Genomic DNA, 25144 nt, shown 5'->3' on the forward strand with positions numbered 1-25144 from the left:
CCTCGGCGGGGTGGGCGGAACGAGGCCGCTCCCCTCCGGCGGACGCCAGCGGACGCGGCCGGGTGCGGGGTGCAGGAGGGGGAGGATGGAGCCCGGGCGGGCGGGGGTCGGTGAGGCAAATGATGGGGCGGGGGGGGGCCCGGCAAAGTCCTGCAGCGGGCGCTCCGCGCTGAGGGCGAGCAGAAGCTGCGCGCAGGTACCGCGCAGGGCTTGGGCGCGGCCTCGCCCCACCCCAGGCGGCGCTGCGGGGCGGCGCGGGGCAGGGGCCTCGCCGCGCGGAGCTCCGCACTTGGGCGCGGAGGGGAAATGGCTCCTTCCTGCGCGGGGTAGGGAAGCGAGGGCAGCCTGGCAGGGGAGGTCCCCGAGGAAGCGGGGTGCCAGCAGCGCGGCGCTGCCAGGGGGCATTCGGCCCAGGTGGGTGCTGCGGGGTGTCAGTCGCTAAGGGTAGCGCGAAGCCAGGTGGCCGCAGGCCTGTGTTGAGGTAAAGAAGAGATCGGTCCCGCCTGCAGCTCTTGACCATCTCACCTCCGCCAGAACCGGCGCGGAGGCAGCTCAGCGCTCAGTAGCTGCGTAGGCAGCGGTAGATGAGTGATGGACACACACAGGGTGTGCGGGTGGCCTGCACCCCGAGGAAATTGCAAAAAATGAGTAAAAAATCCTTGTTCCTTCAGCCACCCGTTGACTTAAGGAAGTCTGTCTATCGTGGCTATGAGACACTTTTTTTTTTTTTTTTTTTTTTTAAGTCCTCGTTTCTTAAATACAGAAACCTGAAATGCTACAAGCATGGTACTTATTCAGTTGGTTCCACCTAGCAGTCACTTTAGAGAATAAATAAAGTAATGGATTGGGATGTAGCACAACTCTTTCACCTGTCCAGTCAACACTATCCAATGCCAAAGAGTGAAGTCTTAGGTGAGGGCTTCTTATTAGGAAGTGCAGCAAACTACCAGATGAGCTTGTGCAGTAGGATACTTAGAAAATAATTCTAGTTTAGTGCCCTGCCTATCTATTTTACATTGGAGCTTTCTGTAGAGTTTTTTCTTATGAAATTACTAAACTTAATTATAGGTTATTCCTTTCTTTTTATTAAACATTTTTTAAATTATCGTATATTTTACCTTCAAGACAGAAAAATTCACCATTTTAAGTACGTGAAGGATGAAATGCTTTGTCCAATATCATGCTTAAAGTCTGCATGTAGCAGGAGTAGCGGCTCGGGATAGTGATTTACATAGCCATTTAAGTTCATGGTTAATGCTAATTGATAGTAGCAGGAAAATTGAGGTAAGTGTAATTATCTGAAAACATCTGTTGCTTCTGTTACTGAATTGCAGACCACGCTGTACTTACATTTTGGCTTGTGGTAAAGTCTTTTGTCTGCATTTAAAGAAACTGACTAATAGGTACAAATAAGTGGTTTTCTTCACTGCGTGACAGGCAATTAGAATTGTGGTAGCATCTGTAGCTTCTGAGGCAAGAGCATGATGTTTTTGTAGTAAAGCAAAAAATGCTGCTTTTGGAAAGAGAAAAAAAAAAAACCAAAACCCCACTTTTCCCAAATAATTCTGAATCAGTCCCTTAAATATAAACCTGCAAATTATATATATGTGTGAGTAACTTCAGAGGAGTGCAGTGCCACCTGGCTCAGTACAGTCTGCGTTAAAATACACAGAGATATATAAAGACTGAGCTCATTTTACCTGATTTTTCTTTTAGTAAGGAGACATATACCTACGCACAAATCTTGGGAAATCTTAACCTAAACATTCTCGAATTAAGCCACAAAGGAGCTGCTTTAGAAAAGGCTGATAACTAATTCTGAATCATAGTCTAGTCACAGGAAATTGTTCTGGTGTAACTATATAAATCCACTGTGACTTTCATGAAATACAGCAAATAATTGACGTACTGAATGAACTCCTTACTTTCAATTAACAAAATGTCTGAGAACAAGCTCATGATATTGACAGCATAAATGTCAGTTGGATTTAAACACAGCCCTTCATTTTCTCATAATTTTTTTTTTCAATGCAGGTGTTCTTCCAATGGTTAGATTAGAAAATCCAAAAATATGCTTTCTTGCATGACTCCTAGAATCTTAGGAGTTAATACTTAAAAGTTACATTTAACAATGCTGAAAATCACAGTATTGTTATAAATAGTTGGCATCTATACCATTAAGTTTCATAATTGTATCTTTCACAAGTTTCCACTGGAGAAATGCAGTGTTTTAGGAAGATGTTATTGTGCTCTTATTTGGGAAGGTATGAGTTGGGGAAGACAATGTCAAAGAAATAAATCTTGAAATAAGTCACAACATAAGAGTGACAGGACAGATTGGTTACATGAAAGAGCAAAAGGGGTCCTGCCCCACAGAGCTTAAAATTTGTTTGCAGTTGAAAGTGAAGCATTCAAACGTTGGTTGAGAAGAAAGTAACAGGAATATAAGGAAAATAACTTCTGCCAGAGAAAAAGTAGCTTGTCTTTGATGTCTGCTGTAAAACGCATCGTAGGGGCTTTCATGGACACTGCAGTTAAAGAAGGTCTTCTGCTTCTCTCTCTCTTTTTTTTTTTTTTCATTACAAATGTTTTTCAGAGAACTTCTGCCCATGTTAAAACACTGTTTGGGAAGATGAAGCATTGTCTGACAAGAGGTAGCATTCAGCATCAGATTGACAAGGTAACAGTGCAGTTAGTGGAAGTGAAATGATGCTGTGAAAAAGAAGGCTGGAGAGTGATAGAAAGAAGCTCATGTACCTAGAGCAGTGAACCTATAAAACATCATGTAAATGTCACAGTTCTCAATAAACATTACTTACTTTCCTACTGTTTTAAATATATGCATGTAAGTGAATAACAAGTGTTATTTCTGCAAGGAGATTCTTACCACCAAAGACTGTCAGTCAAAATGCAGGAGGATGTGTTGATTTAAGTAATCCCTGGAGACTGGCTTGGCATAGCATGAACTACTTCTGATGTTCTGCAATCAGGTTTTTATGGTCCCATCAGTACTCACAGTACTTAGTTCAAGAATAATCACAAAGGCATCTCTCAGCCCTACAGAGATTACTTAATCTGTCAGAGGGATGTAACAAGCACTAGAGGTTTCCTGTAAACTTTGTTTATTTGAATGACAATTTAAGATGTTCAAGCCTTTACAATACCAGACTTCCCATAATGACATTATTCAGTAAAGAACAAAAGGAGAAGAGTGGTGGCAGAGGACAGAAAGGGACAACGGGACAAAGTTGCTATGTGCACCACAGCATAAAGTTCTCCTTCCTCTATTTGTTTGATAAGGTCATTCTGGGAACACATTTCACTGTCAGAAAATAGGACCAATTATTGAAACTCCTTTTTTGGCAAAATAAAGGAAGAAGAAAATGGGTTTCAGTATTAGCTATGGAAATGTGATCAGTTTTCCACCATAATGTCTTATCTTAGCATTACCTGGATTACTTTGCTTAGCTGAAAATATTTGAGACTTCATTCTGAAGAGAAAAATATTTGTGCAAAATATTTGCAAAGAATATTTGTGATGTCAGTCAAACTAAATAACTATTCATAAAAAACTGCTATTTAGATGTTGCCTTTGTTTCAGCCTTTCTTCAGAGCAGTCTTTTGCCATCCTTTCAAATATTGTGTACAGCACAATAAGCATCACATGCATCAGTGTTTTTTTAAACTAATATAATCTTTAATTAGCCAGTTCTGCCATAGTAGTAATTTAGTGCCCAGCATGATTCCTATTAATATTAGTAAGAATTCTTCATGATAATACTGTTGATTGCCAGCTCAGTTAACAATTTTTTGGCTATCTACTTAGTGGGAAAAGTATAATACCTTTTTACAATCTAGCTACAAGATAAGTAAAATCTCCCTTTGGCATTTTTAGCAGAACATTTTGGCTTTATTTTTTTAACTCGTTTTGGTTTGGTCTTAAGAGTGCTCTGAGAGGGAGCAAGCTTCTCTGGTTTTAAGTAAGTTTCTGTCATACAGTTGATTTGGCCCAATTTTCTTCCCTCTGAGTGTTTAAGTTTTGTAAATTCTGTGATGGGGTAATGCATCAGTGTCTCTTGGAAACATAGACTTGTGTTCAGCTCAGACAATTTGGGTTTTCAATTCTACCAGGAAGTCTGTTAACAAAATCAGGCAGAGCTTCTCAAGAAGGATGAATAAAAGCTCACTTTACTGCTCAGCTGTGAATATCAACTCTCAAGTACAGATATTAGAAATTATAATTTCCTTGCTAAAGGAACTTTCTGCAAGGACAAACCAACTGACTTCAACAAGAAGTTACTCAATAAATGAGTGAATCACCTTTTCAGAGCAAATTCTACTCTGAAAATCTTATCAGGAAATAGTATAAACAGATAGTGTACAGCATTTCAAAGTGTAGTAACTAGTACTGTCACTGATGATTTGTCACTGTGGTATTGTCACTGATGATCAAAAAGTTTGTGGAATAGAAGCTCTTTCAGAACTGAAAAAAAAGCAATGAATTTCAATGACAAGTGATGAGTTTAAGGACAATTGGTTTTATTTTAATTGGGTATTTACGAGACTGGGAAATACAGTGGATGGAAGAGGCTAATGATAACCTTGAAAGGAGCCTACTACTACAAAATAATGAAGAACTGTCAAGTCTACCTTTTTTTTTGATCTAACTATTAAAGAAAAGCATGTTCATATTAAACATATAAGACTAAATGTACGGTAAAAACATAATCTCCTGTCTGGCTGTAATAAGCAGGGCATGGACATTAACAGTTTTCTCAGGTTTCTGGGCCATTATTGTATTGTGTCTCCTTGGCTGAAAGGGCAGACCTGACTTTTCTGGGTATCTAATGTTACAGGTTCTCAAACTGATGCTTGCTACTTAGAGGGCTCAGTTCCCAAGGTTCCTCCCACTTGCCCTAGGTGAATGCAACAAGATAGGACTAAAAACTCTTCTTTAGGTGGATTAGTTGTTTCTGAAATAATACCACAGCTTATTCATCCCAGAGTTGCTTAAGAGTTGCTTTTAATGTAAACTTACAGAGTAAGTTAAAGTAAATAACAGTGCAATTTAAAAATAAGCTAATCAAATACATTTTCTTTTCAGTTGTTCAGGTTCACAGTTAACTTAAGGTAGAGAAAGGGAGGATTGTGGAATTTTCTTTTTTTGTCCCCCAGGACTGGTGCGCCCTAAATAGCTTTCTCAGTCCATATGGTCATTGCTGCTTCCTTCAGGATGAATTATCATGTTCAATGCTGATTGTACTTCTCTTCAATAAGAAGTAGGAATTTTTCCTTGAGGGTTTTCTGGGGTAAGTCCTTGTGCCTTCATTCCAGTTTAAATCACCCTCCTGTTTTTGCAACATTTTGTAAATTTTTATCATAATACTTCTTTAGTGTCCTTACATCTTATTGGCTTTATTGTCTGCCATGCATTTTAAAATCCATATAAAAATTGCACACATCAACACTAGAAAGGATAAGGTTGATCCTCTTTGCCAGCCAGTAAGTCCTGCTGGACTGTTTAGCCACCCAAACTGGTGGTGTGTGGAAAGGAGGTACTCAGGGTGTTAGACCTGTCAGCCACAGCCTGGAACAGCCCAGTGCCATTGGACTTGTCAGTGGGTCAGAGCTTGAATATTTCCATAATTGTCCCAGGACAAACATGCTTCCCCAGTGCCTTTCTCTTGCTGTGTACAGCAAGCAAGAAACTGTCACTGTCTGTTCTAGTGCTTTTAAGAGCAGTGGCATTGCTCAGCTCAGAGATCTAGAGAGCTGGGATGAAATGGATCTAGAGCCTCAGGTGTAAAAATACTTCCGTGAGATTTAATTTCATTAGTTGCACCTTAACTTGATGTCCCCCATGGTGAGCGTCATTCTGCAAGCATGTGAACATTGTTCAAACACAAACTTAGGAGATAATAGTCATGATAACATAGTCCTCCCCACAACACACCCAAAGCTTGAATGAGTAATATTCTGGGAACAGTAGCCAAAGGTGCATATTAGTATTCATGTTTCTCAGGGTAATTTCAAGTCATATAGAAGCTCTGATACATGTTCCATTTATAGAAGTGGTGTTATTTGAGTAAGTAAAGCCATGAATTTGTTCAACCACTCAATCAAGCAACAGTCTCTAAATGTGTACTATGTGAACTTGAAATGCTCTAGGATATAAATTTCTTTTTCAGAAAGCCGATCTACGAAATTGAAGAAGCATTTTAGTAAATTGAGTATAATAATCAATATATATAAATTCATTCTTTTTCCTTGTCAGTTCAGTTAAATTATTATCACATTAGATATATTTAGCCTGCTGTATTTTATAGTGCTTCATTCTTTTGACCCCCTAAACTGTATTTAAGAGCAGAGTTTGGCTTTTATGTCCTCCATGATTTTTTAAATTGATATTTATGGTGATAGTAAATTTAACATGTTTCTAAACTGTGCTTCAAATGGGGAGGGAAGGATATTTAGGGCCATGAAAGATTAAACAGCCTGAGTGAACAGGCAGTATTCCATCTCTTGCTTGAAGTTGATGAAGCACCTTCATCAGTTCTATGAAGATGAGGATATACCTTTAAGTATAAAAAAAACCTGTTCGTAACATCAACTTGCTGTACTCTGTTAGGAAGGTCAGAAAAGTCCTGTTTCATAATGTTTTGTCTACATCCTTGTTACAGAGGGCAAATCTTTCTAATGTTGCTGTTTGTTTTGTTTCATCCTACTCCAAGGCTGTTCTTTTTATTCACAAATTATGGTAAAAGGAATTGTGAATACTGAAGATTCCATAGGAGCATTGGGTATCTCTTTGTCTTTGTCTTTAAATGTGAAGTACAACTACTACAAAATTAAGAGAATAATAAAGAGTTTAACAGTTCCTCTTTTTCTTCTAAAATGTACCACATTAAAGTGAAAATCTGGTAACAATTTAAAAATTTAAAAGTATTATTCTGTGGATATCAATACCAGAAAATAAAAGCCATTTTAAAAGTATTGAAAGGTGATTTTTGCACCTTTTTGAAAGATGGAAGAGAGCGAGCCTGCTAGACCACTGATGTGATTCCCTAGCACTGTAAAGTTGTTCCATCTCTTCCCAGCTGTACCCAGTTCCATTAGAGAGTTACTGTGTCACAGTGGGGAAATCCCAACGTGGGGATCCCGCAGTACGTAGCAGGATGTGGCATTACAGGGGACCCGGGAAGCTGAACAGAGCCCTCTGCCTGTAACACCCGAGTTCATACCATGAGCCATGTGATTGATGTTCTCGGGGCTGCACTCCCCACTGTTTTAAACAGGAAGCTCTTCCAGGATCTCTTCAGCTAAGGCCACTTCCCTAACAATACAATAACAGGAATTTTATCAGAAACTTAAAAAAATTCAGTTCTGGAAGGCATGAAGATGATTGCTTTCATTCTTGCATTATCTCCAGTATTTGTGTATAAAAGTTACAGATTTTGTTTGAAAAAAAGAAGAAACGCTTTCCTCATACTATTTTTATAAGGAGGAATCTGGCTTTTGTTATGATTGTTAAAATATTTTTCCAGTTTTGTGAGAGATCTGTCATTCTTCTTTCTTTCTTTCTTTCTCTAAACTAGATTTATGTTGCAAATATCACTATATGATTCTGCAGGAAAATGCCCTCTGCTACTTCAAATGTTTTTTAGCTTTTGCTATCCACATGCTGTTCACCACTAAGAGTTTTAAACAGGTATTGTTCTGGTGCAGGTTGCTCAAGAGGCAACCCTCAGTTACTGTCTGTATTGATTTGGTACTTCTAATACAGATGTAAGAAATTCTATAGCTAAATAAAACTGAACTGTTTATAGTGCAGAAGTAAATTATTTGCCTTGTTTTTTACTGGTAAGATTTGCTTCCAAGCATTCCCAGGCTGTGAAGGTCAAAGTCTGGATCTCTGAAGTCTTAACCTCAGTAGAGGAGCATCAAGTGCGGAAACATTTAAACAAATAGAGCATGCACAAACCTGTAGGACTTACTGGGATTCATCCATGCATGCAGGGCTGCTCTCAGTTATATGCAGAAGGTGATGGCACTTGGAAGAGGTTCCAGGGGACTGTAAGGAAGCAAATGTCCCACTTGGCTTCTGGAGGTCAGGACAGAGAATCCAGGGAGCTACTGGCTTTGTGGATCAGGGGAGAGCAGTGCATGTTGCTTACCTTGACTTTAGCAAGGCTTTAAACATTGTCTTCCAGAGCATCCACATAGACAAACTAATGAAGCACAGACTAGATAAATGAGCACTGAGGTGGGCTGAAAACTGACTGAGCTGTTGGTGTCAAAGAGTTGGGCTGGCCACAGAGTCCAGCTGGAGGCCAGTCACCAATGCAGTAAGGGTTGGTACTGGGGGCAGTGCTATTTAACCTCTTCATTATGAACCTCGATGATGGGGACAGGGTGCACCATCAGCAAGTTTGCAGATAATACGAAGTTGAGAGGAGTGTTTGATAGACCAGATGGATGTACTGCCACTCAGAGGGACTTAGACAGGCTGGAGAAAACAGCCAACTCCTGTTCATGAACCTTATCATAGAATTTTCAGGGTTGGAAGGGACCTTTAAGATCATCTAGTTCCAACCCCCATGCCGTGGGCAGGGACACCTCCCACGGGCAAGGACACCTCCCACAAGTTCAACAAAAGGAAATGCCAAGTCCTGCAGTGAGTGAGGATTAAGGATTAACCCCGTGCACCATTGAAGCCTGGAAAGCAGCTTTTTAGAAAAGGACCAAGGTATCCTGATGGTCAAAATACTGACCATGAGCCAGCAATGTGTACTTACAGAAAACAAGGCCAACAATACCCTGGGCATTGCCAGCAGGTCAAGGAAAGTGACTCTTGCTTTCTAGTGGGCACTGGTGAGACCACACCTCAAGTGTTGTGTCCAGTTCCGGGCTCCCCAGGACATGCTCGTAGTGGAGAAAGTTCAGTGAAAGGTTACAAAGATAATTAAGAGAATGGAGCATGTGTCATACACAGAGAGGCTGAGAGAGATGAAATTGTTTTGCCTGGAGGAAAAAAGGCTCGTGAAATCTTTGACAAGTGTAACACCAAAAGGGAGGTAGTAAAAGACAACAGAACCAGCATCTTCTCACTGCTCCCCAGAAAGGACAAGTGGCAATGGACAAAATTGAAAGATGGGAAATTCAACTTAAATGTAAGAAAGAAATTCTTTGCAGTGAGTGTAGTCAAACACTGAGACAGGTTTCCTATAGGAGTTGTGGAGTCTTCAGCCTTGGAGATCCTTGAGACCTCACTGGATAAGGCCCTGCTGTAGCTGACCTGTCTTGGACCAGGCATCTGAACCAGACAATCTGATAAGGTCACTTCATGCCTTGACTATTACAGTTCTGGGAGTCTGTCAAATTAGGGTAGTCAGAGAGGTTTGAGATAAACTCCATTATCTACAGACGGAGCATAAGAGCAGAAAGAGTCAGGTAAAGCCTCAAGATACGTTGTTGGTCAGGAGTTTCAGCTCAATAATACAGGGTTTGTGCGTAACTGGATAGAAGTACATGTAAACAGACAAATGCTTGCAGAACAGACTTCAACAGTTCCTTTTGGCACTGTATGATAAATTGCTAATAGATGTCCTCCAGATTGCAATTTCCAATTTTAGAGAGACCTTTGAATGAAAAAATCATTTAAAATCCTTTTCAATTTCTGTTTAAATCTGTTAATTCAAGGAACCTGCTGGGAAACCCTATGATTCAGCCATGCACAGATTTGTGTTTTTACTGTGTGTTTGAGGAACTTCATTAAGCTGCTGAGTGCAAGAAATTGCAAGGTGTGGCTTTTATGTGTATGTGCAACAATGTCACTAAATAAAGGAGAAATAGGGTGAGAATGCTTCTCCCCACCTTTTTACTGAATCTTCATTTAGCTCACATAGACCTTCTGGTTTTTTGGAATTATCTGGATTAATGACATGTTTTGGATAGTGGTAGGCGTGATACTTGCATAAATCATTCTTTTTTCCTGTAGTTTATTCCTAGCTGTGGTTATACCTATTCTAGGTCAAGTTCCTTTTTTTTTTTTTTTTTTTTTTGTTTGTTTGTTTGTTTGTTTTTTGGTTTTGTGGTTTTGGTTTTTTTTGTTTTTTTTTTTTTCTTGTTTCGGTTTTTTTTTCCTTCTTTTTTTCTTTTTCCTTTTTCTTTCACAATAAGCTCCAATAGCCTCTCTTTGGCCAACTTGCAATTACTCTGTCCAGAACAACTGCAAAGGCTTTCCCTTTTCCTTTCAGAAACAGATGGGTGCTTGTATGTTTGGGAAAGAAGATGGAGGCTGGACCTGTATTTCTCAGCCATCTGCTTCCTTGACAACCTCTTTCTTTAAACTGTATTATGGAAGAGGACTAGCAGGGTCTCCAGTATGATGGTTCTGCATAAATAAAGAAAAAGGCATGATTTCAGCTCTAAAATTTTACACTTAAAGGAGAGAAATGTCATGAAAATCACTGAAATCATTGGTGCTTGACACAGCTATGTAAGTTTAAGAGGGATAAAACTGCATCAGGTAAGAAAAAGAAGTCATCAATTCAGTCTTTGCAATATATGGTTATTTATCTCATTCCGCCATTAAACAATTCCACCCATAAATTCTAAAAAAACCTGCCAAAATTTCATATATTCAGTTTTTCAGCTGTATAGAATAGAAGCATATGTACAAGTTTTATACCTGACATGACAAAGCCTGTTGGCAGATGGGCTTGTGTTGAAGGGATGGCAAGGTCTGTGCTGCTTAACTGCACTGATCTCCCTCTTCCTCATATATATATTTGGGAGAGTTGGGAAGTGCAAAGCTCTTGTTTGTTTGTTAGTTTGTTTTTGTCCCACACTACTTTCTGAATTTTATAGCAGGTTATAATACCTGTGTGCATGCTGTGCTGCTTGCAACTTTGAGCTGTATTATCCCAGGAGGAGTATTGCAGATTTCCTACAGGGCCCAATAAAAAAGCCTTTTTCCTTTGGGAAAGAAGTTTATATTTCTTTATTAGGCCAAAGCTAGAGCTTATTTTAATCCTCCAAAGTCAGCTCTTTACTGATGCAGACTCTGATTTTCATGTTTAATGCTGTGGAGCTGTCATGGTTTGAGCCAAACAGATATTTTTACATCTGCAAGTCCTATTTTGTTTTGGAGGAGCAACAGGCACATTGTTCAGAGCTCTGTGGCACCAAGGAGGAGATAAAGCAGGAAGGAAGAAAGGAAGGAAGGAAGCAGTACAGATATGGAAGATCTAATACAGGGTTACAGAGTGGGCATTTCAGAGCAGGGTAATTGTCATTGCCTACATTGTTCCTACTTCTCCCAGCAGGCTGAAGAACAACAATTATTCCGGAACCTCTGCCTGAGCAACGTGCCTCAAATCTCTAGTTTCTCAGTCAAAAATGGTAAAGACTGGCTGCCCTAGGCTGGTGTTGGCAAGTCAACTATAAGACTCAACAGATAAACCAGAAATATTAGTTGGTATTTAGAATGTTCTACTTATAGGATACAAAAGTCCACTTTCTTGCATCATTTGAAAGAGCCAATATAACATCAAAAAGTAGTTTTCCTTTGTCCTGCAGGATTAAGATACTGTTGGGAGACATCATAAACACCCATTTGGTTGCAGGCTCCACTTCAACATATTCTATAACGTGAGCACTCGTCTCCTTGGACAGCCCAAACCTACTTCCCCCTCTATAGCTCTGTCACAGTTTAGGGGGAACTGAGTTTGTCATCTCCCAACATGGCCTCAAAGCAGCCTCACACAAAATGGAGATCATTTTGTTCTTCATTGCTCAAAGGTAACAGAGTTCCACAACAATAAAGCAGTCACATAGGCAATGATGACTTAGGCCAAGAGAGGCTGGTGAAAATAATGTTCAGCATGTTTACTTCTCTTTACAGGTAATTTAATAAGTAATTGCCTGCAACCATGTACAATGTTAAGTTGCAAAATACTTTGCAACACATCCTCATTTCTTAACAGGCCATGTGGTCTATATGTGCTTAAGCTTCTAGTGTCTGTGACTGTTCTTCCCGGGGTATTTTCTCACAGATTAAGTTTTGGGCTTGATTAGGCAAGCATTTAATTATTGAGGGGAACAATATGACATGTTAAACAGAGATCTGTACCAAATTCACAGTGTATGAGAAAATGTTTAAGGAGCCCTGTCAGATTGCTCAGAAAAAGTAAATGTACTTTTTAACTGTGGGAATGTATGCAAACAAGACAAAATTCAACTTCTGAAATGCTAGGACTGGGGCATGAGTTGTGATTTCCTCTGCCTTGGATCTCTTCTTTCTTTGGCATGGACTAAGCATCTCATAAAATCCTCACCTTTGTTTTTTTCATCCTCTGAGAAGCAACAGACTGAAGTTTCACAGGAGTTTGGGATGCCTGCGTCTGAACCTGAAGGGGAGCTTGTGAGATGGGGTTCTGCAGCACATGACTTTGGGTTGGGTCACTGAGACAGTGCTGGAGAAGCTGCTTTGCCATTCCCATGGGCTCTGAAGCAGCAGACCTATCAATGATGCCTCTCAGTATAGAAACTGGCCAACAAGTAACCAAGGCAGTTTCTTTAAGGAAAAATACTGGGTTATGTGGTTTCCTTTGCAGATCAATATACTATACCTGGCTGGAGGCAGCAGTCAAACTAAGTAATGCAGCACAATTTGTCATCTGTTTCTGAAAGTTACTTTCCATGTAAGTTGGCCATATTTGTCTGCAAGTGCTACAACCATGACAAAACCAGCCTTTTTTTTTTTTTTTTTTTTTTTTTTTTGCTGTTTGAATATTTATGCACATAATTGCATGTTTAAGAATATTTTAATCTTTGTCTGGCATTTGCTGGGATCTGTTTCATTCTTTAAAAAAAAAAACAACCACCAACAACAAAGAACTCCATGGCAATTCAAAGTAATGCAATTGCTCAGTTTATGTATATAAAAGCAGTTCCTATTGGCAGTCACCCATGCAAGTGACAGGCATAAACACATTACTTGGTTTCATCCACAGATCAAACCCAGTCAATCTGTGAGGAGAGGATCCTTTCTAACAGCAAGAGTCCCTGCAGCTGTCTATGCAGAAATCTCCTCCCCATTCTATTTCCCTCAAATAGCAACAAAATCAACATTTGGTGGTTAAGGGTTATCATTCAGAGCACAGCAGGATTTTGCCCAGTGTAGCAAGTCCCTGGATAATTCTTCTAGCATCTGGGTGAACCATTTGTTAAGGAGGTTGCTTCAAATAGTGTGGTTGGACACCTGATCATGTTGGTGTTGGGGTAACACTTCCATGGCCTGCCCTTTTACTCTCCTTCCTTTTTTCTTCTCTGAAAAAGTGATAGGTGAAAAAAAAAAAAAGAAAAACCAGGACTGCAGAAAGTTCAGTGCTGAGGGCAATATAAGCACTTTAGTGGGCTCTGTGTAGCAAAGCCTAGAAGCCAGGCATGTCCAGGCTTGGTTCAGACCACTCAGCTTTCTGGAAGTTAGCATTGTACATCTGGTGCTCTCCTCACATTGCTATGTTCAGCCTCCCTCAGAATGGCATTGGTGCAATGTGCTTAATATATCAGCTGAAGTCATGAGGCCTGTGGTGTCTCTGCTGGGATCTGACCAGGATTTGACTGCACTCTTCCTACTGATGGGCTGCATGTCAGGACCATGCATAATTTGGGCTGGCAGCCTGCAGCAGCCCACAGTAAAAAGAGGCTGAAAGCCAAACACAGGGTGCTACAGTATTGCCTCAGTAGTGCAGTGGAATGGAAAAGTTTGCCCAAAAAGGCAGAAGAGCAGGAGATTTGGGGATGATGAGACAGACGGATGGACAGACTTAAATACCAGCAGCTTGTGGTTCTGCAAATGAGCAGGATAAAGTGGGGAGAGCAGCTGAAGCAGGTGTAGGGGTGAAATCTGAGCTCCCTGACTCAGGCTGTGCTCAGGCCACAGAGCAAATTTAGGAGCTCTGAGGGCTGGACAGAAGGGTGAGGAGGAGCTCAGACCCCAGTCCCTCAGGCATGCAGTTCCTAGCCCCTGGCAGCAATTGCTGAGCTGCTGGAGAGCTGTCAGGCAGCTCTGTGACTATTGCCATGGTCAGGACCAACCCATCATCATCTTTGTCCAGAGTTTGCAAGGCCTCAGGCTCAGCCTGAACTTTTCTTGACCTGCTTGCAGCTTTGTTTTACTTACTTTAGGCGTGGCAACAATTTCTGTCATTGATCAGGTTTATGTATGCAAAGTGTTTTACTTTAGTTTATCTTTGTGATTAACAGTTTTATATGGACAACTGTAACAAAGAGTTGCTCTGAGTAGGAACAGATGTTTACAACTCTGATGCCACGATATTCTGTAGAGCAATCCAGGGCTGGTGTGGGTGGTGGAAGTGTGACAAGGTGGAGACAGGCAGGAGATGTGGCATTTAGGCTGTCACTGGAGATCTCTCAGCCACGAACAGCTCTGTAATGGTCAGTCAAAAGAACCTGTAGACCTGGAACTGGACAAAGCTGGTTTTAGGACTACCAAAGCAAACAAAGAATTAATATCTCAAGTAGGTAAGTGGGACCATGTAGAGTATATTCAGATATTACCTGGACCTAACTTTTTCTTTCTTAAATGGTCTGTAAGTCCAGGCAATATCTGTTAACATCTAGGCCTGTTGTTAGCAAACATACATATATGACCCTAAATAGAAAGATTGCTACGACTCCAACATTTTCCCAAATATAAATACACTTTCTGCATTATTATTCCTTATTTTTCTGTATTAATTAGATACAGAGCAGTGACGACGCCTGAATTAAACTGTGAAGATTTGCATTATACTAACAGTAAATTCTTGCCTTTACTTATACATATAAGGAATTCTTCTTTTTTGCCCACGAGCAAGATTTTAAACATAACAAAATTGAACACACATTTTCTTTATTTGCATAGCTCTTGTAGTGAGTGGCCCAGGAAGAGAGGCACTGTCCTGAGTGGGCTGTCTGTGGAGCAGCCCAGGTACCTTCTCAAGGTCTGACTGAAAGGGCACCTAGCAGATGCATGGAAGAGGGGAATCAAATACCTGCTCACCCAGCACGTTTTCACTGTGTGACTACACTCATGATTCCCCTGGATTTTAAGCTTGTGATGTTTTAATCCAACAGATGATCTAATTATGTACTTCTGACACTACTATAAAACCATTGTCCTTAGTATTATTTTTTCTCTTCTTTTTAGTAAGAAAGACTTCTTTTCTTTTGAAATAAATCTCTTGATTGAACACAAGATTTCTCAGAAGCTCAGATTTAAATGCTGATTATTTTTTTGAAGATAAACAATAGTAATTACTAGTAATTGCATGTGTACAGTTCTCACCCAGCAAGTACATAAGCACTTTACAAACACTGAAGGAGTCAGTCTTGCTGTGGCAAGAAGATGTAAGTAACCATAAAATCTGGGCACTCAGCATGAAACAAATCTGGTAATACATGTGTGTGATGAAAGCATGAAACAATTCCCACTGATTTACTAAGCCTGTTGAATCACTATGTAAGCAAAAACCCAGTTAAAGGAACCAAGGAGTGGCTGGGTAGGACAGGGGGCAAAGACTGTGCAGCCCGGCAGAGTTTGCTGGGGTGGAACATTGTAAACACAAGGCAGAAAGCTTGAACTGATATTTATTTCCTCCATTTATTTCTTTTTTTCTGAGTGCCACATTCCAGAAAGGGACAAGTTACAGTGAATGTGTCATTGAACAGCCTGGGCTTAACATCCGTAATACTAGAAATGCATTGGCTTTGAGATGGGAAATTTGAAGAAAAAAGGAAAGAGGAATTAAGAGGAATGCTGGAGCAGCAAATATTGCTCAGCAAAGCCAGTCTCTGGCTTTATTTGATAACCACCTCACATATTTCCTTTTATAGATTAATTGGGCTGTTTTATAAGCATTGTTACATTGTTTGCCCTTATCATTCCCATTGGAAAGTTTTTTCAGAAACTCACTTGTTTGTTCTAATGTCAGTAAAAATCAGCTTGGGTAAATTGATAACTACTGTGGGCTTTAATTTGAAGAGCACACATCCTTTTATGTGCTTCTTCAACTTTAAATTTACTTTGCCCATTCCCTGGGATCTGTCCTTATGGAACACCAGGCACTGTTGCATCTTCCAGTATTTTAAGTCATCCTAGTGCTGTATTCTTCACTCATTGCTCATGCCTTAAAGCAATCAGTAATTTGCTCCAAGTGCAACAATTTTGCTGCAGTGAATTGCATTTGCTATTCCTTTGCTATGTTTATTTAAGATGTTTTCCTTAATTATTCCCTACCTATGTTTCTGCATTCTTTTGAATTATCCACTCATTGTGCTGGATTGGCATGACAGCCCAGAATTCAGTGCTTCCTTGTCTTTCTCTGCCTTATGGGACTTTTTTTCTTTTCCATTGGCAATGAAGATTCTTAGCAGAAGGAGTAGTGATGAAATTACTATAGCTATACACTTTCTTTGCGGGCATTAAGTAAATACCATATGTTTTTAATTGTTTCATCCATTCAATCCATTCTCTACCATTTTCAAATCCCTGTCAGCCAGCCAGGGGATTCTACTACTGAGCTCTGCTGTTCTTTAAAAGAAAATGTGCCTTACATTTGAAATAGCTTATTATTAACTATCTTTTTTTAAATACAGCTAAAAAACAGATATAAAATGTGATGGGAAAAAAAAGACAAGAGTTTCCAGTGCTACCTGACGTGAGTCACAATCTGTCACCAGCCAGAGACAAACTCCATGCCACTAGGAAGGTAAGTCCTAAGCTTAAGATTCCAATGCATGCCTCTTGCAATACACATAGTTTTTAACATCTTCAACTTTTAACATTTTCCAATATAACTCTAATAATAGAATGATTTTATTCTAGCATTTAATAAGCAAATGTGCATCTGGAGTGGTAGACAGTTTTTGCCATGCAGCTAGGTGGCCCCTTCCTAGGCTGCTGGTAGAATTATGACAAATTGTTCTCAATAAACGCACTGGAATTAAATAAATGCACAGTAATTAATCAAGTAACAAATTGCTTTTAGTTGCAATCACTAAACTTTGTTGTGGAAAAATAAGAAAAGTTGCTAGAAAGAATTGGCAAAAGTTTCCAAGAATTTGTACTTGGAAAATCCTGAAAATAAAACACTGTAAGTGAATTGTGATTTTTATCATGACTTGTTTCCTGAGTGAAATTAAAGATAGCTATTTCAAGCAAAAGAGGTTTATTATAGCAATTAATATAGTTTATTTATAGGCTTGTAACAGCAGTGGAAAACACACTGCACTATGCAACATTCCTCTCCAGAATGGCAAAACAGTATCCACCAGTTTGGCCTATTTTCAGCTCACCACTCCAGAGCACTTTAATAATCTGTTGTGTGAAGCCTTGGTAAAAATCTCTAAAATTCTTTACTATAGAGTAAAAGTTACTGCTTCCAAGTTCTTATGTTTATATTCTTTCACTAAGTGCTGTTTTCCAGCATATTCCCTCCTAACTAACCAGCTGCTGAATCTCATCTTTGAACACCGTGGGGATGAAGCTGTACCTTTATTCTTGAGCTTACTGGGGGCTTATTTTCTTGAGCTTATTGAAAACAAGGTTGTGTTTGTGAAGTAGGTCCAATGTTAATGGCATTAATGAGCATATGAAGTTGCAGCTTGTAAAATTCATGTTGGGTCAAAAGTCATTCTGTAGGTAAATTTGTTTTAAACTTACATACTGCTGGGATAGCATCATCTTTTGCTTCAAATGTCTACTGTGAAGCCCTATTGACACAGATATTGAATAAGGCTTCAGCTGACAAATACTCACTGGTAGCTTAGACCAATTTTAGAACTGACTGCAGACTTTCCAGGAGGTGCCCATGTGCTCCTTTTTTGTCTGGTTTGTGTGTCTTCTCCATTTCCAGTGATATTTGAATTGTGCAGAATAAATACTGTGAGCCATATCACTTCCAATGTCCATTCAGTGCCTTACAAAACATTGCTTATCCTTTCTTTGCAGTGCTGCCTTGGATGTGTCATGATGTGTCAGCAGCCTTGTCACCATCACCTTTCCCTAGAGAGAGCTGAACTCCAATTTGGGGAGCACTGCTGGGCAGGTGAAAGCTACAAAACCACATACTGACATTGTGGTTTTTTCTCCTGTAATCGGTAGAGCCTTGCACCATCATGACAACTGAAGCTCTGAGGCTTCATTTAGAGGTTCTGTAAAAATGCTGATTTTCTGAAGGAACCCCTATTTTTCGCCAGTTTTATCACTGCCCTGACATTTGCCAGAAGTGCCCTAATGTGAGCAGTTGTGCTTAGACCCAGAAAGCTGAGCTCTTCATGGCTAATGTAAATTAGTAAATTTGGTAAAATTGGTAAATTAGTGCTGCACCACCTAAGACCTTAATAAAACACCTACAGGCATCTAGCAGATAGATTTCTTGGTCAGTGTTGTAAGTTCCCCACTGTGTCAGGAGACAATAAACCAGGGACTGAACATGGAAGCCTCCAGCTTAAGACCATGGCTACTGAGTGATCCTATGTTTGCATGTTACTTCCTTGTATGGCTTGTGAGGTTGGTTGTCATGAAAATTAGATTCTTCAGCAGAACTAGTGTGAACCTCCATTATGATTTAAAAATGTATTACTGTTTTCTAAATTCAGAAAAAAAAAAAAAAAAACTGAGAAAAATAGTTGTATAAATTTATGTCCTAGCATGGCACACACAGGTGCTGGGAAATTACTCCTGGTTTCATACAAAGAAAATCAGATATTCTTTTTAAAACTTGTTTGACTTGGTAGCTTTTAAAGTCATTAACCTTTGTTAATGTGATCCATTAGGGATTAAGAGCCCTCATTTTGTCCCTGTACACAAACATATTTGCAACTTCAGCTTCTACAAGGAACAGAAGATGGTAATAAAGGAATAATTTCTAGAAAGAGTATGCCTAGAGAATCTTTACCTTATTATCATTCCTTAATGCCAGCCAGCATGCAGTGATCAGCAGGTGAATGCAATGGATGAGGCAGTAAGGAGACAACCAGGAAGTTCAGATAATTAACATCATTTTCCCAGAAACAGGTAAAGAAATGCAGAGACAGACCCCGTGGAAAGACCCAAGAGTTCAAACCCGTCACTGTTGACTGCTTCTGTCAGCACCTAAGTTCAGTGATGGCAGCTCAGCCACCAGGGCAGTACAGCAGAGGTTTGCAGCCCAGTTTACAGCACTATCACTGAACTGGGAAATCCAGGCCAGGGGCTGTGCTTGTTGGAAGGCAGACCCAATACTTGGATAGAAATGATATATAAAGAAATCTGGTAACAAGTTGTATGGAAACTTGGGCCCCTTTGCCCAAATGAGTAAGGAAGGAATTATCTTCTCCTTAGGCTATTTGGGATGTTACTGGAATATTCTCTTATTTTGGTAGATTTTGCTTCCATAGTTCATGACAGTTGTTGGCCCATGAAAGGAGAGTTCAGCCATAACCTAAGGGACTGTTGAATGTTTGTGGGATGAACACCCATGTGTTGAAAAGCTGAAAGATAAATAATACCTCTTACAGCAAGGCTAGAGATTGGCCTAGGCCTTTGCATCATTATGTGCTCCAGGGAGGAATGCCTGCTCTTGTACAGAATTTGGATGAGGAAAGGACTACTGAGGGGGAAAGAAAAGCCAAGCACAGTCTGAGCAACTCGAAAGGATGCAGGTGAAGTGTATGAAGCAGTCACAGAAACAAATATTCCCGTTTGCTGCTTGAAGAAAACCATTGTTAAGGACTACATTGTAAGCAAAGAAACATGTTCATTTCTGATTTAATTAGGGATAACTGTATGGACTCCATAAGATGCCATGCACAGGTTAAACTGCATTTGATTAGCATTTCCCAGAAAAACAGTAACAACAAGTCTGAATAAGAAAATGAACCTTTTATAAAAAATAAATTTATTGAAGACTGTGATAAAAGACCAATAATCATGAAGAATTGTCAAAATAAGGTTCTGGTCTATTGATCCTGCAACTTGACAGAGTGAAATTGTAGTTCTGTTAATAATGGGGATTTTATGCTTTATGAATGTAGAAGACAGGAGAAGAACACTTCAGTCACCTGAACCACAAGTTCTGACATTCCTTTCCCTCCCCAGTAAAGCCTGCTTACCTCTCTGCTTCAGGTACCACTAGTAAGGTGAATTTTTAGAAATTTGTCAGGGTCTCTGAGAGTTGTTATGTTCTGCCACTTTTGGTTAAAAGTGCTACAGAAAATCAGAAACTGAGGTTCTGAGGTTTCAGAAGGAATAAAACAGACAGGAATAAATGAATTAAGGGTTTTTTTTAATTAAGGGTTGGACTTGATGATCTCTGAGGTCCCTCCAACCCAGCTAATTCTATGATTGATTCTATGAATTCTTCAAGATCTCAGTGGTCCAATTACAGCATTTTCTTGATGAAGACTCAGGAAAAACTGAGTAAACTAATAAAACTGTGAGTCATCATGTGTTCTTCATTTATTCGTGTTATCTTTTTGTATCCAAAGCAGCAATAAACATGATTTATATGCACTGTGTTTAATTTCCCATGGTGTTCAAATCTTGCATTGGTGTGGGGAAAAGTCAAGGAAGATGGGTGGTGAGCAGAATGCAAACTGGGAGGCAAGCAGCAAATGTGGCTAGAAAAGGGTGGAGCAGTATATTGCAGAGATAAGTAACACTTTTACATCTATCTCTAAAGCTGATGCCATTGAGAGTGTATTAAAAGGAAAATAATGTGCCTGGTAAGGCAAGAAGATGGTCCTGTATGTATACTCAAAAAAAAAGTCTATTTAAATCCCTTTGTGGAGATGAGTCCTAATATGTTGCTTAATACTTAGGGGCATTGCTTCCAACAGCACTGGTGAGCAGAACAAGTTTCTGTGAGGTCTTCTTTGAAGTCCAGATAATCTAAACTCTACCTGCTACAGGATTCCTCCTCACTGAACCATACAGGCAAGGTGACACACATGGCATCACAGAAACTTCCACTGTCTTCATCTGCATTTCCTATGTCCTCTGACAGTTTGATGGATAGCTGCCTGGAAATAGGCCATAGGTTCCCTGGTGGCATTGTTCACAAGAAATTATTTCAACCTCCTAAAGTGTAGGCAGAGGAAAGTTACCACAGGCTATTTTCTACTTCCTTCTCTTTGGGTACATCGTTGGGGATTTTTTTGGTTTGAAACAACACTGAAATAAGCTGTGAAAGGCCCCCCTCTTTTTTTATTGGCTGTGATAATATCCTCTGTACAACTGTGTTCCAGTTACTGTTGAAATGGTGCTATTTAACTAAATGCTATTTATCTTTGCAGAAGGCCTCTGGTTTCTGCTGGAGTCGTGACCCTCTGCCTTCATGTGGGTTTCTGTGTGGAGGCACATGATACAAAAGAGGCACCACTGGCTGCCTCTGAGAATGTGAATGAAGAGAAGTTGCCAGAGCACTCAATTGAAATAGAAATGAGTGCTGAGGATGGCTACCAGAAAAGTGCTTTAGAGGGAAGTGCTAATACAGACTTCTGTCCCTCAGAAGATTATGTACCATGGCTCAAGAAGCCAAGAGCATTGATCTGAAAACATGTCAGTCACAAGCACAGAAAACTTAGAGGCAAAGTAACTGGACTTCTGGAAATGTCATATACCTCTGTAGAGAAAGTTTCAGAGAGAAAGAAAAATGCCTTTCCAAGGACCAGCTATTTGTAGGCCCATTGCAGCCACCAGAGAGGAACATCCCAGGAAGCCCAGCTTTGTCTCCAGTTGTTGTTTTTGGAATAAGAAAAAGGTCACATTCTGAGGCAACAATAGTTTAAAGGCTTTGTGAGCAGCTCCTTCTCTTTGGTTCCTTTTGTGGCCTCACCAGTAAATTATATCACTTTTTCTTCCAGGGAAAGGCAGCTCTACAGTTAGAGAAAAGCCTTTTGGGTTCTGTTGCTCAGCTCTGCTATCGCTCCCTTCCCCAGTGAACACAGAGATCCTTAACCTACTTTCAGGTTATTATGAGGCTCAGAGCCTGTGCCTGCTCCCTTTGAGGACAACTGGAATCCTGCCATTTACTTCAAAAAGAGCATGGGCAGCCTTCTTGTTAGTTAACATTTGGAAAGTGCTTGGAGGTGCTTAGGCAACAGATGTTACATAAATGCAATTAATATTGTAACTTCCCTATCAGTACTGCAACACTTCACTGCAGCTTGGTCAGCATGCATTTTAAGTCATGCTTAAGTGCTGTGTGTTTCCAGGATTAGGGTTTAGTTAAATGTAGATAAATAATCTTTACAAATTCAATGTAACTATTCATTTACATAAGTAAAACTTCTACCTTAGTCTCCTTAAGAAGGAAAACTCTTGGGCTTTGTTTCTGTTTGTATGAAAACTCTTATAGAAGTATATATTAACTTAAGCTCTTTATTTCTTGTACAGTTATAAAGCTGTTTAGATGTGGGAATCATTTCAGATGCCCAGGGGATAGCAATGTAATAATAGGTGCAAAAGGCAAATGCTATTTAATACTGATTGCTCAACCATTCACATTAGCTTTTTCCATTTAATTATAAAAATTTAGTTTTATCTTCCACTGATACAGAGAAGTCCACCAACATTGATGAGTTATATAGGTTATGTTAATACTTTGGTGTAGTTTTTAACTTGTGCATTCCATGAAAAATAAGTTATTCGTTATCATTTTACAGAATTTACACTGATGTTTCAAATGCTATGGACATTTTTCAACAATTTTAACCAGGAATCTTCATACTAACGTTGGACAGTATTTCTGTACTCTTCTCACCTTGAGACCACTACAGTCAGAGACTTGAAAAGAAGTCAGATTATTGGAAAGAGAGTCAGATGAACACAAAGCCTTGAAAGAATCCATTGCTATGTAATGGCAGCAGTGCAGACAGTGGAAGGTGGACACCAGACACTCACCAGAGAAGGATGCTGGCAGGGAGCTGGTAGGAGGAGGAAGACTTCACGAGTCACAGCTTCTTGCACCAGCAGTGGCAATGGGCTGGACACTGAAACCCAGTGTCTGGAATAGAGGAACAAGCACAAATCCCTGTCCTGCACAGAGAAGTCACATACATGACTTTGTGTCATATGAGCAGAGCCATCATCCACTGTGAAAGCTGCAATATGCATTAACTGGTTGATTTAATTATGTACTGTGAATCATTCGTTGTTTCCAAAAGTTCAATCCACAAGGTAAAATCTGGCATAAAAATCTTTGGATAGGGTTTCTAATAAGATGTGAAATTCTCCTTTTGTATCACAACCCTGCAGCTCTCCATCTTTATGCAATTGTGTTGCTTTGAGTCTAAAATGAATATTTTATAGTAGCTTCATTGTGTATTGTAAGCACTTTGTTGTCATATTGTGGAAGGATTAATCAATTTGCTTACCCTTAATATAAAATAGTATGATTTAAATTATTAATATGCCCATTTATCTACCTTTTTAAATACTAGTTTTCTTGGTGGAAATCATAACCAATGGAATTTGCAGATCATCCATGGATTGTACACTTAAGAACAAAGTAATCTTGTAAAAATTAACACAAGTTCAATGACAAAATAAAAATATAGAGAGTACAAAGGAAACTTACTGTGTATTTGTAGGGGGAAAACAGGATACATGACATAAAATCTTCAGCACTTGCATTCCTACATTTCTTTTATGTCAAGTACGTGAAAAAAGAAATTACTGATATAGACTGGCATTTTAATAATCTTTAGCTGATGGGCAAACTGTGGTATGGGGTAGTTGGGGCAAATATTTGCAAGCAATGCAACTGATCTGAGCTTATCACTTCTTAGACACATATTGTGTGTAAGCGGAGTGTGATATGAAGAGATATTTATCCCATCCTTCTGGTCATGTGCTAATAAATGTAATGCACCTGAACACTTCAAGTCCCAGCATCTTTATGTAATAGGGTGTTCAGCTGTTATTCACAAAAACTGCTGCTTTGCAGGCACTTTCAAGGTTAGCAATTTCAAAGCTGCTGTTCCCTTCTGTACAAGTATAACCTTTCATTCTTTTAAACTATTTGTCAATATTAAAACACAGGGTGCTTTTAGCACTGTGTTCACCAGGTGATACAGATTTTTCCTATAAATACTAGGCTTGCATTCTTAATTTACATTCCATTAGGCTTTGAGCTGCACTAGGATATTACAGCTGCCTCAGTACACACCCAGGTTGCTGAGCAAACCCATGCTCCCAGCTGTCTCCAGGACTGACCAGTTCCCTTCAGCCATGAACCAGCTCTAAAGTACACAACACTTCTCAGCCAGTTCAATAATTGGCAAGGAACAGATCTGGATAGATAAAGAGAATTTGTCTGCAATTTGCTAGCCATAACCAGAGAAGTGGCATATTAGTGCTGCTCCCTGAATTAGCTGAGCTAGCAGAGTCAGAGAGAGGTTGGGACACTTCTTACAACATTTTGTTGAACTATGTGAACATAATCTCTCTCTTCTCTCTAAATCTTAGGAGCAAATATTCTGTATAATCTTCAAGGTTCCTGATCCAAAATTTAATTTGATGTATAGCTGCTTAAGTACTTTAAATTCTGTAGTGGAGTTAAATCATCAAACTGAGTAAGAAGAGGGGAGTATTTTCTCTACCCCACATCTATTCAAATTCATCCATCTCAGTACATTATGTCTGCAAAAGCTTTACACTGAAGTCTGGAGACAACTGTTGTATACAGAACCACAGAATCATAAAATGGCTTGGGTTGGAAGGGACCTTAAAAATCATCTAGTTCCAGCCCCTCTGCCACGGTAAGGACACCTCCCACTAGACCAGGTTGCTCAACCCCATTTGACCTAAACTTCAGCACTTCCATTGAGGAGGCATCCACAACTTCTCAGGGCAACCCATTCTAGTAGGTTCCTTGTTTAAAAATTTGCTGATCAAGTGATAAGGTCAATGGTGTGCAATGCCTGATATATATTGCACTGAATCTAAAGATTCTTCACACTAGGCTTCTGTTTTCCAGGGAGAAGGCAGGGAAAGCAGTTCCCTCAGTTCTGGATGTGCAGGGAGAGCTGACTCCATTCTTCCTATGCACCTCTAGCATCTGCTATTTATAGATGTATATATTCTTTGTTC

The 25144-nt window shown here is 39.7% G+C and overlaps 1 protein-coding gene and 1 long non-coding RNA gene across 4 annotated transcripts in view; one reads left to right on the forward strand and one right to left on the reverse strand.

Annotated features, from left to right (window-relative positions):
• The window catches only part of MBOAT2 (membrane bound glycerophospholipid O-acyltransferase 2), a 110143-nt gene extending 86969 nt beyond the window's left edge, over positions 1 to 23174 (reverse strand). The window contains exon 1 of one of the 2 annotated variants that reach the window (XM_071741865.1): positions 22955 to 23174. In XM_071741865.1, coding sequence (XP_071597966.1) covers positions 22955 to 23167 — 213 coding nt within the window. In that variant the 5' untranslated portion in view covers positions 23168 to 23174. The remainder of the gene's footprint in view (positions 1 to 22954) is intronic. The other variant, XM_071741864.1, reaches the window with a different exon arrangement.
• Positions 46 to 23625, forward strand: LOC139795190 (uncharacterized). 2 transcript variants are annotated; one of them, XR_011725415.1, is made up of 4 exons: positions 46 to 414; positions 2597 to 2680; positions 5176 to 5309; positions 21346 to 23625. It is a non-coding gene; the product is annotated as an uncharacterized lncRNA (long non-coding RNA). The 2 variants fall into 2 exon arrangements; XR_011725416.1 differs by lacking the exon at positions 21346 to 23625 and adding an exon at positions 10257 to 12432.
• The last annotated feature ends 1519 nt before the right edge of the window (positions 23626 to 25144 follow it).

Source organism: Heliangelus exortis, chromosome 3, assembly GCF_036169615.1.
Source record: "Heliangelus exortis chromosome 3, bHelExo1.hap1, whole genome shotgun sequence".
NCBI lineage: Eukaryota > Metazoa > Chordata > Aves > Apodiformes > Trochilidae > Heliangelus > Heliangelus exortis.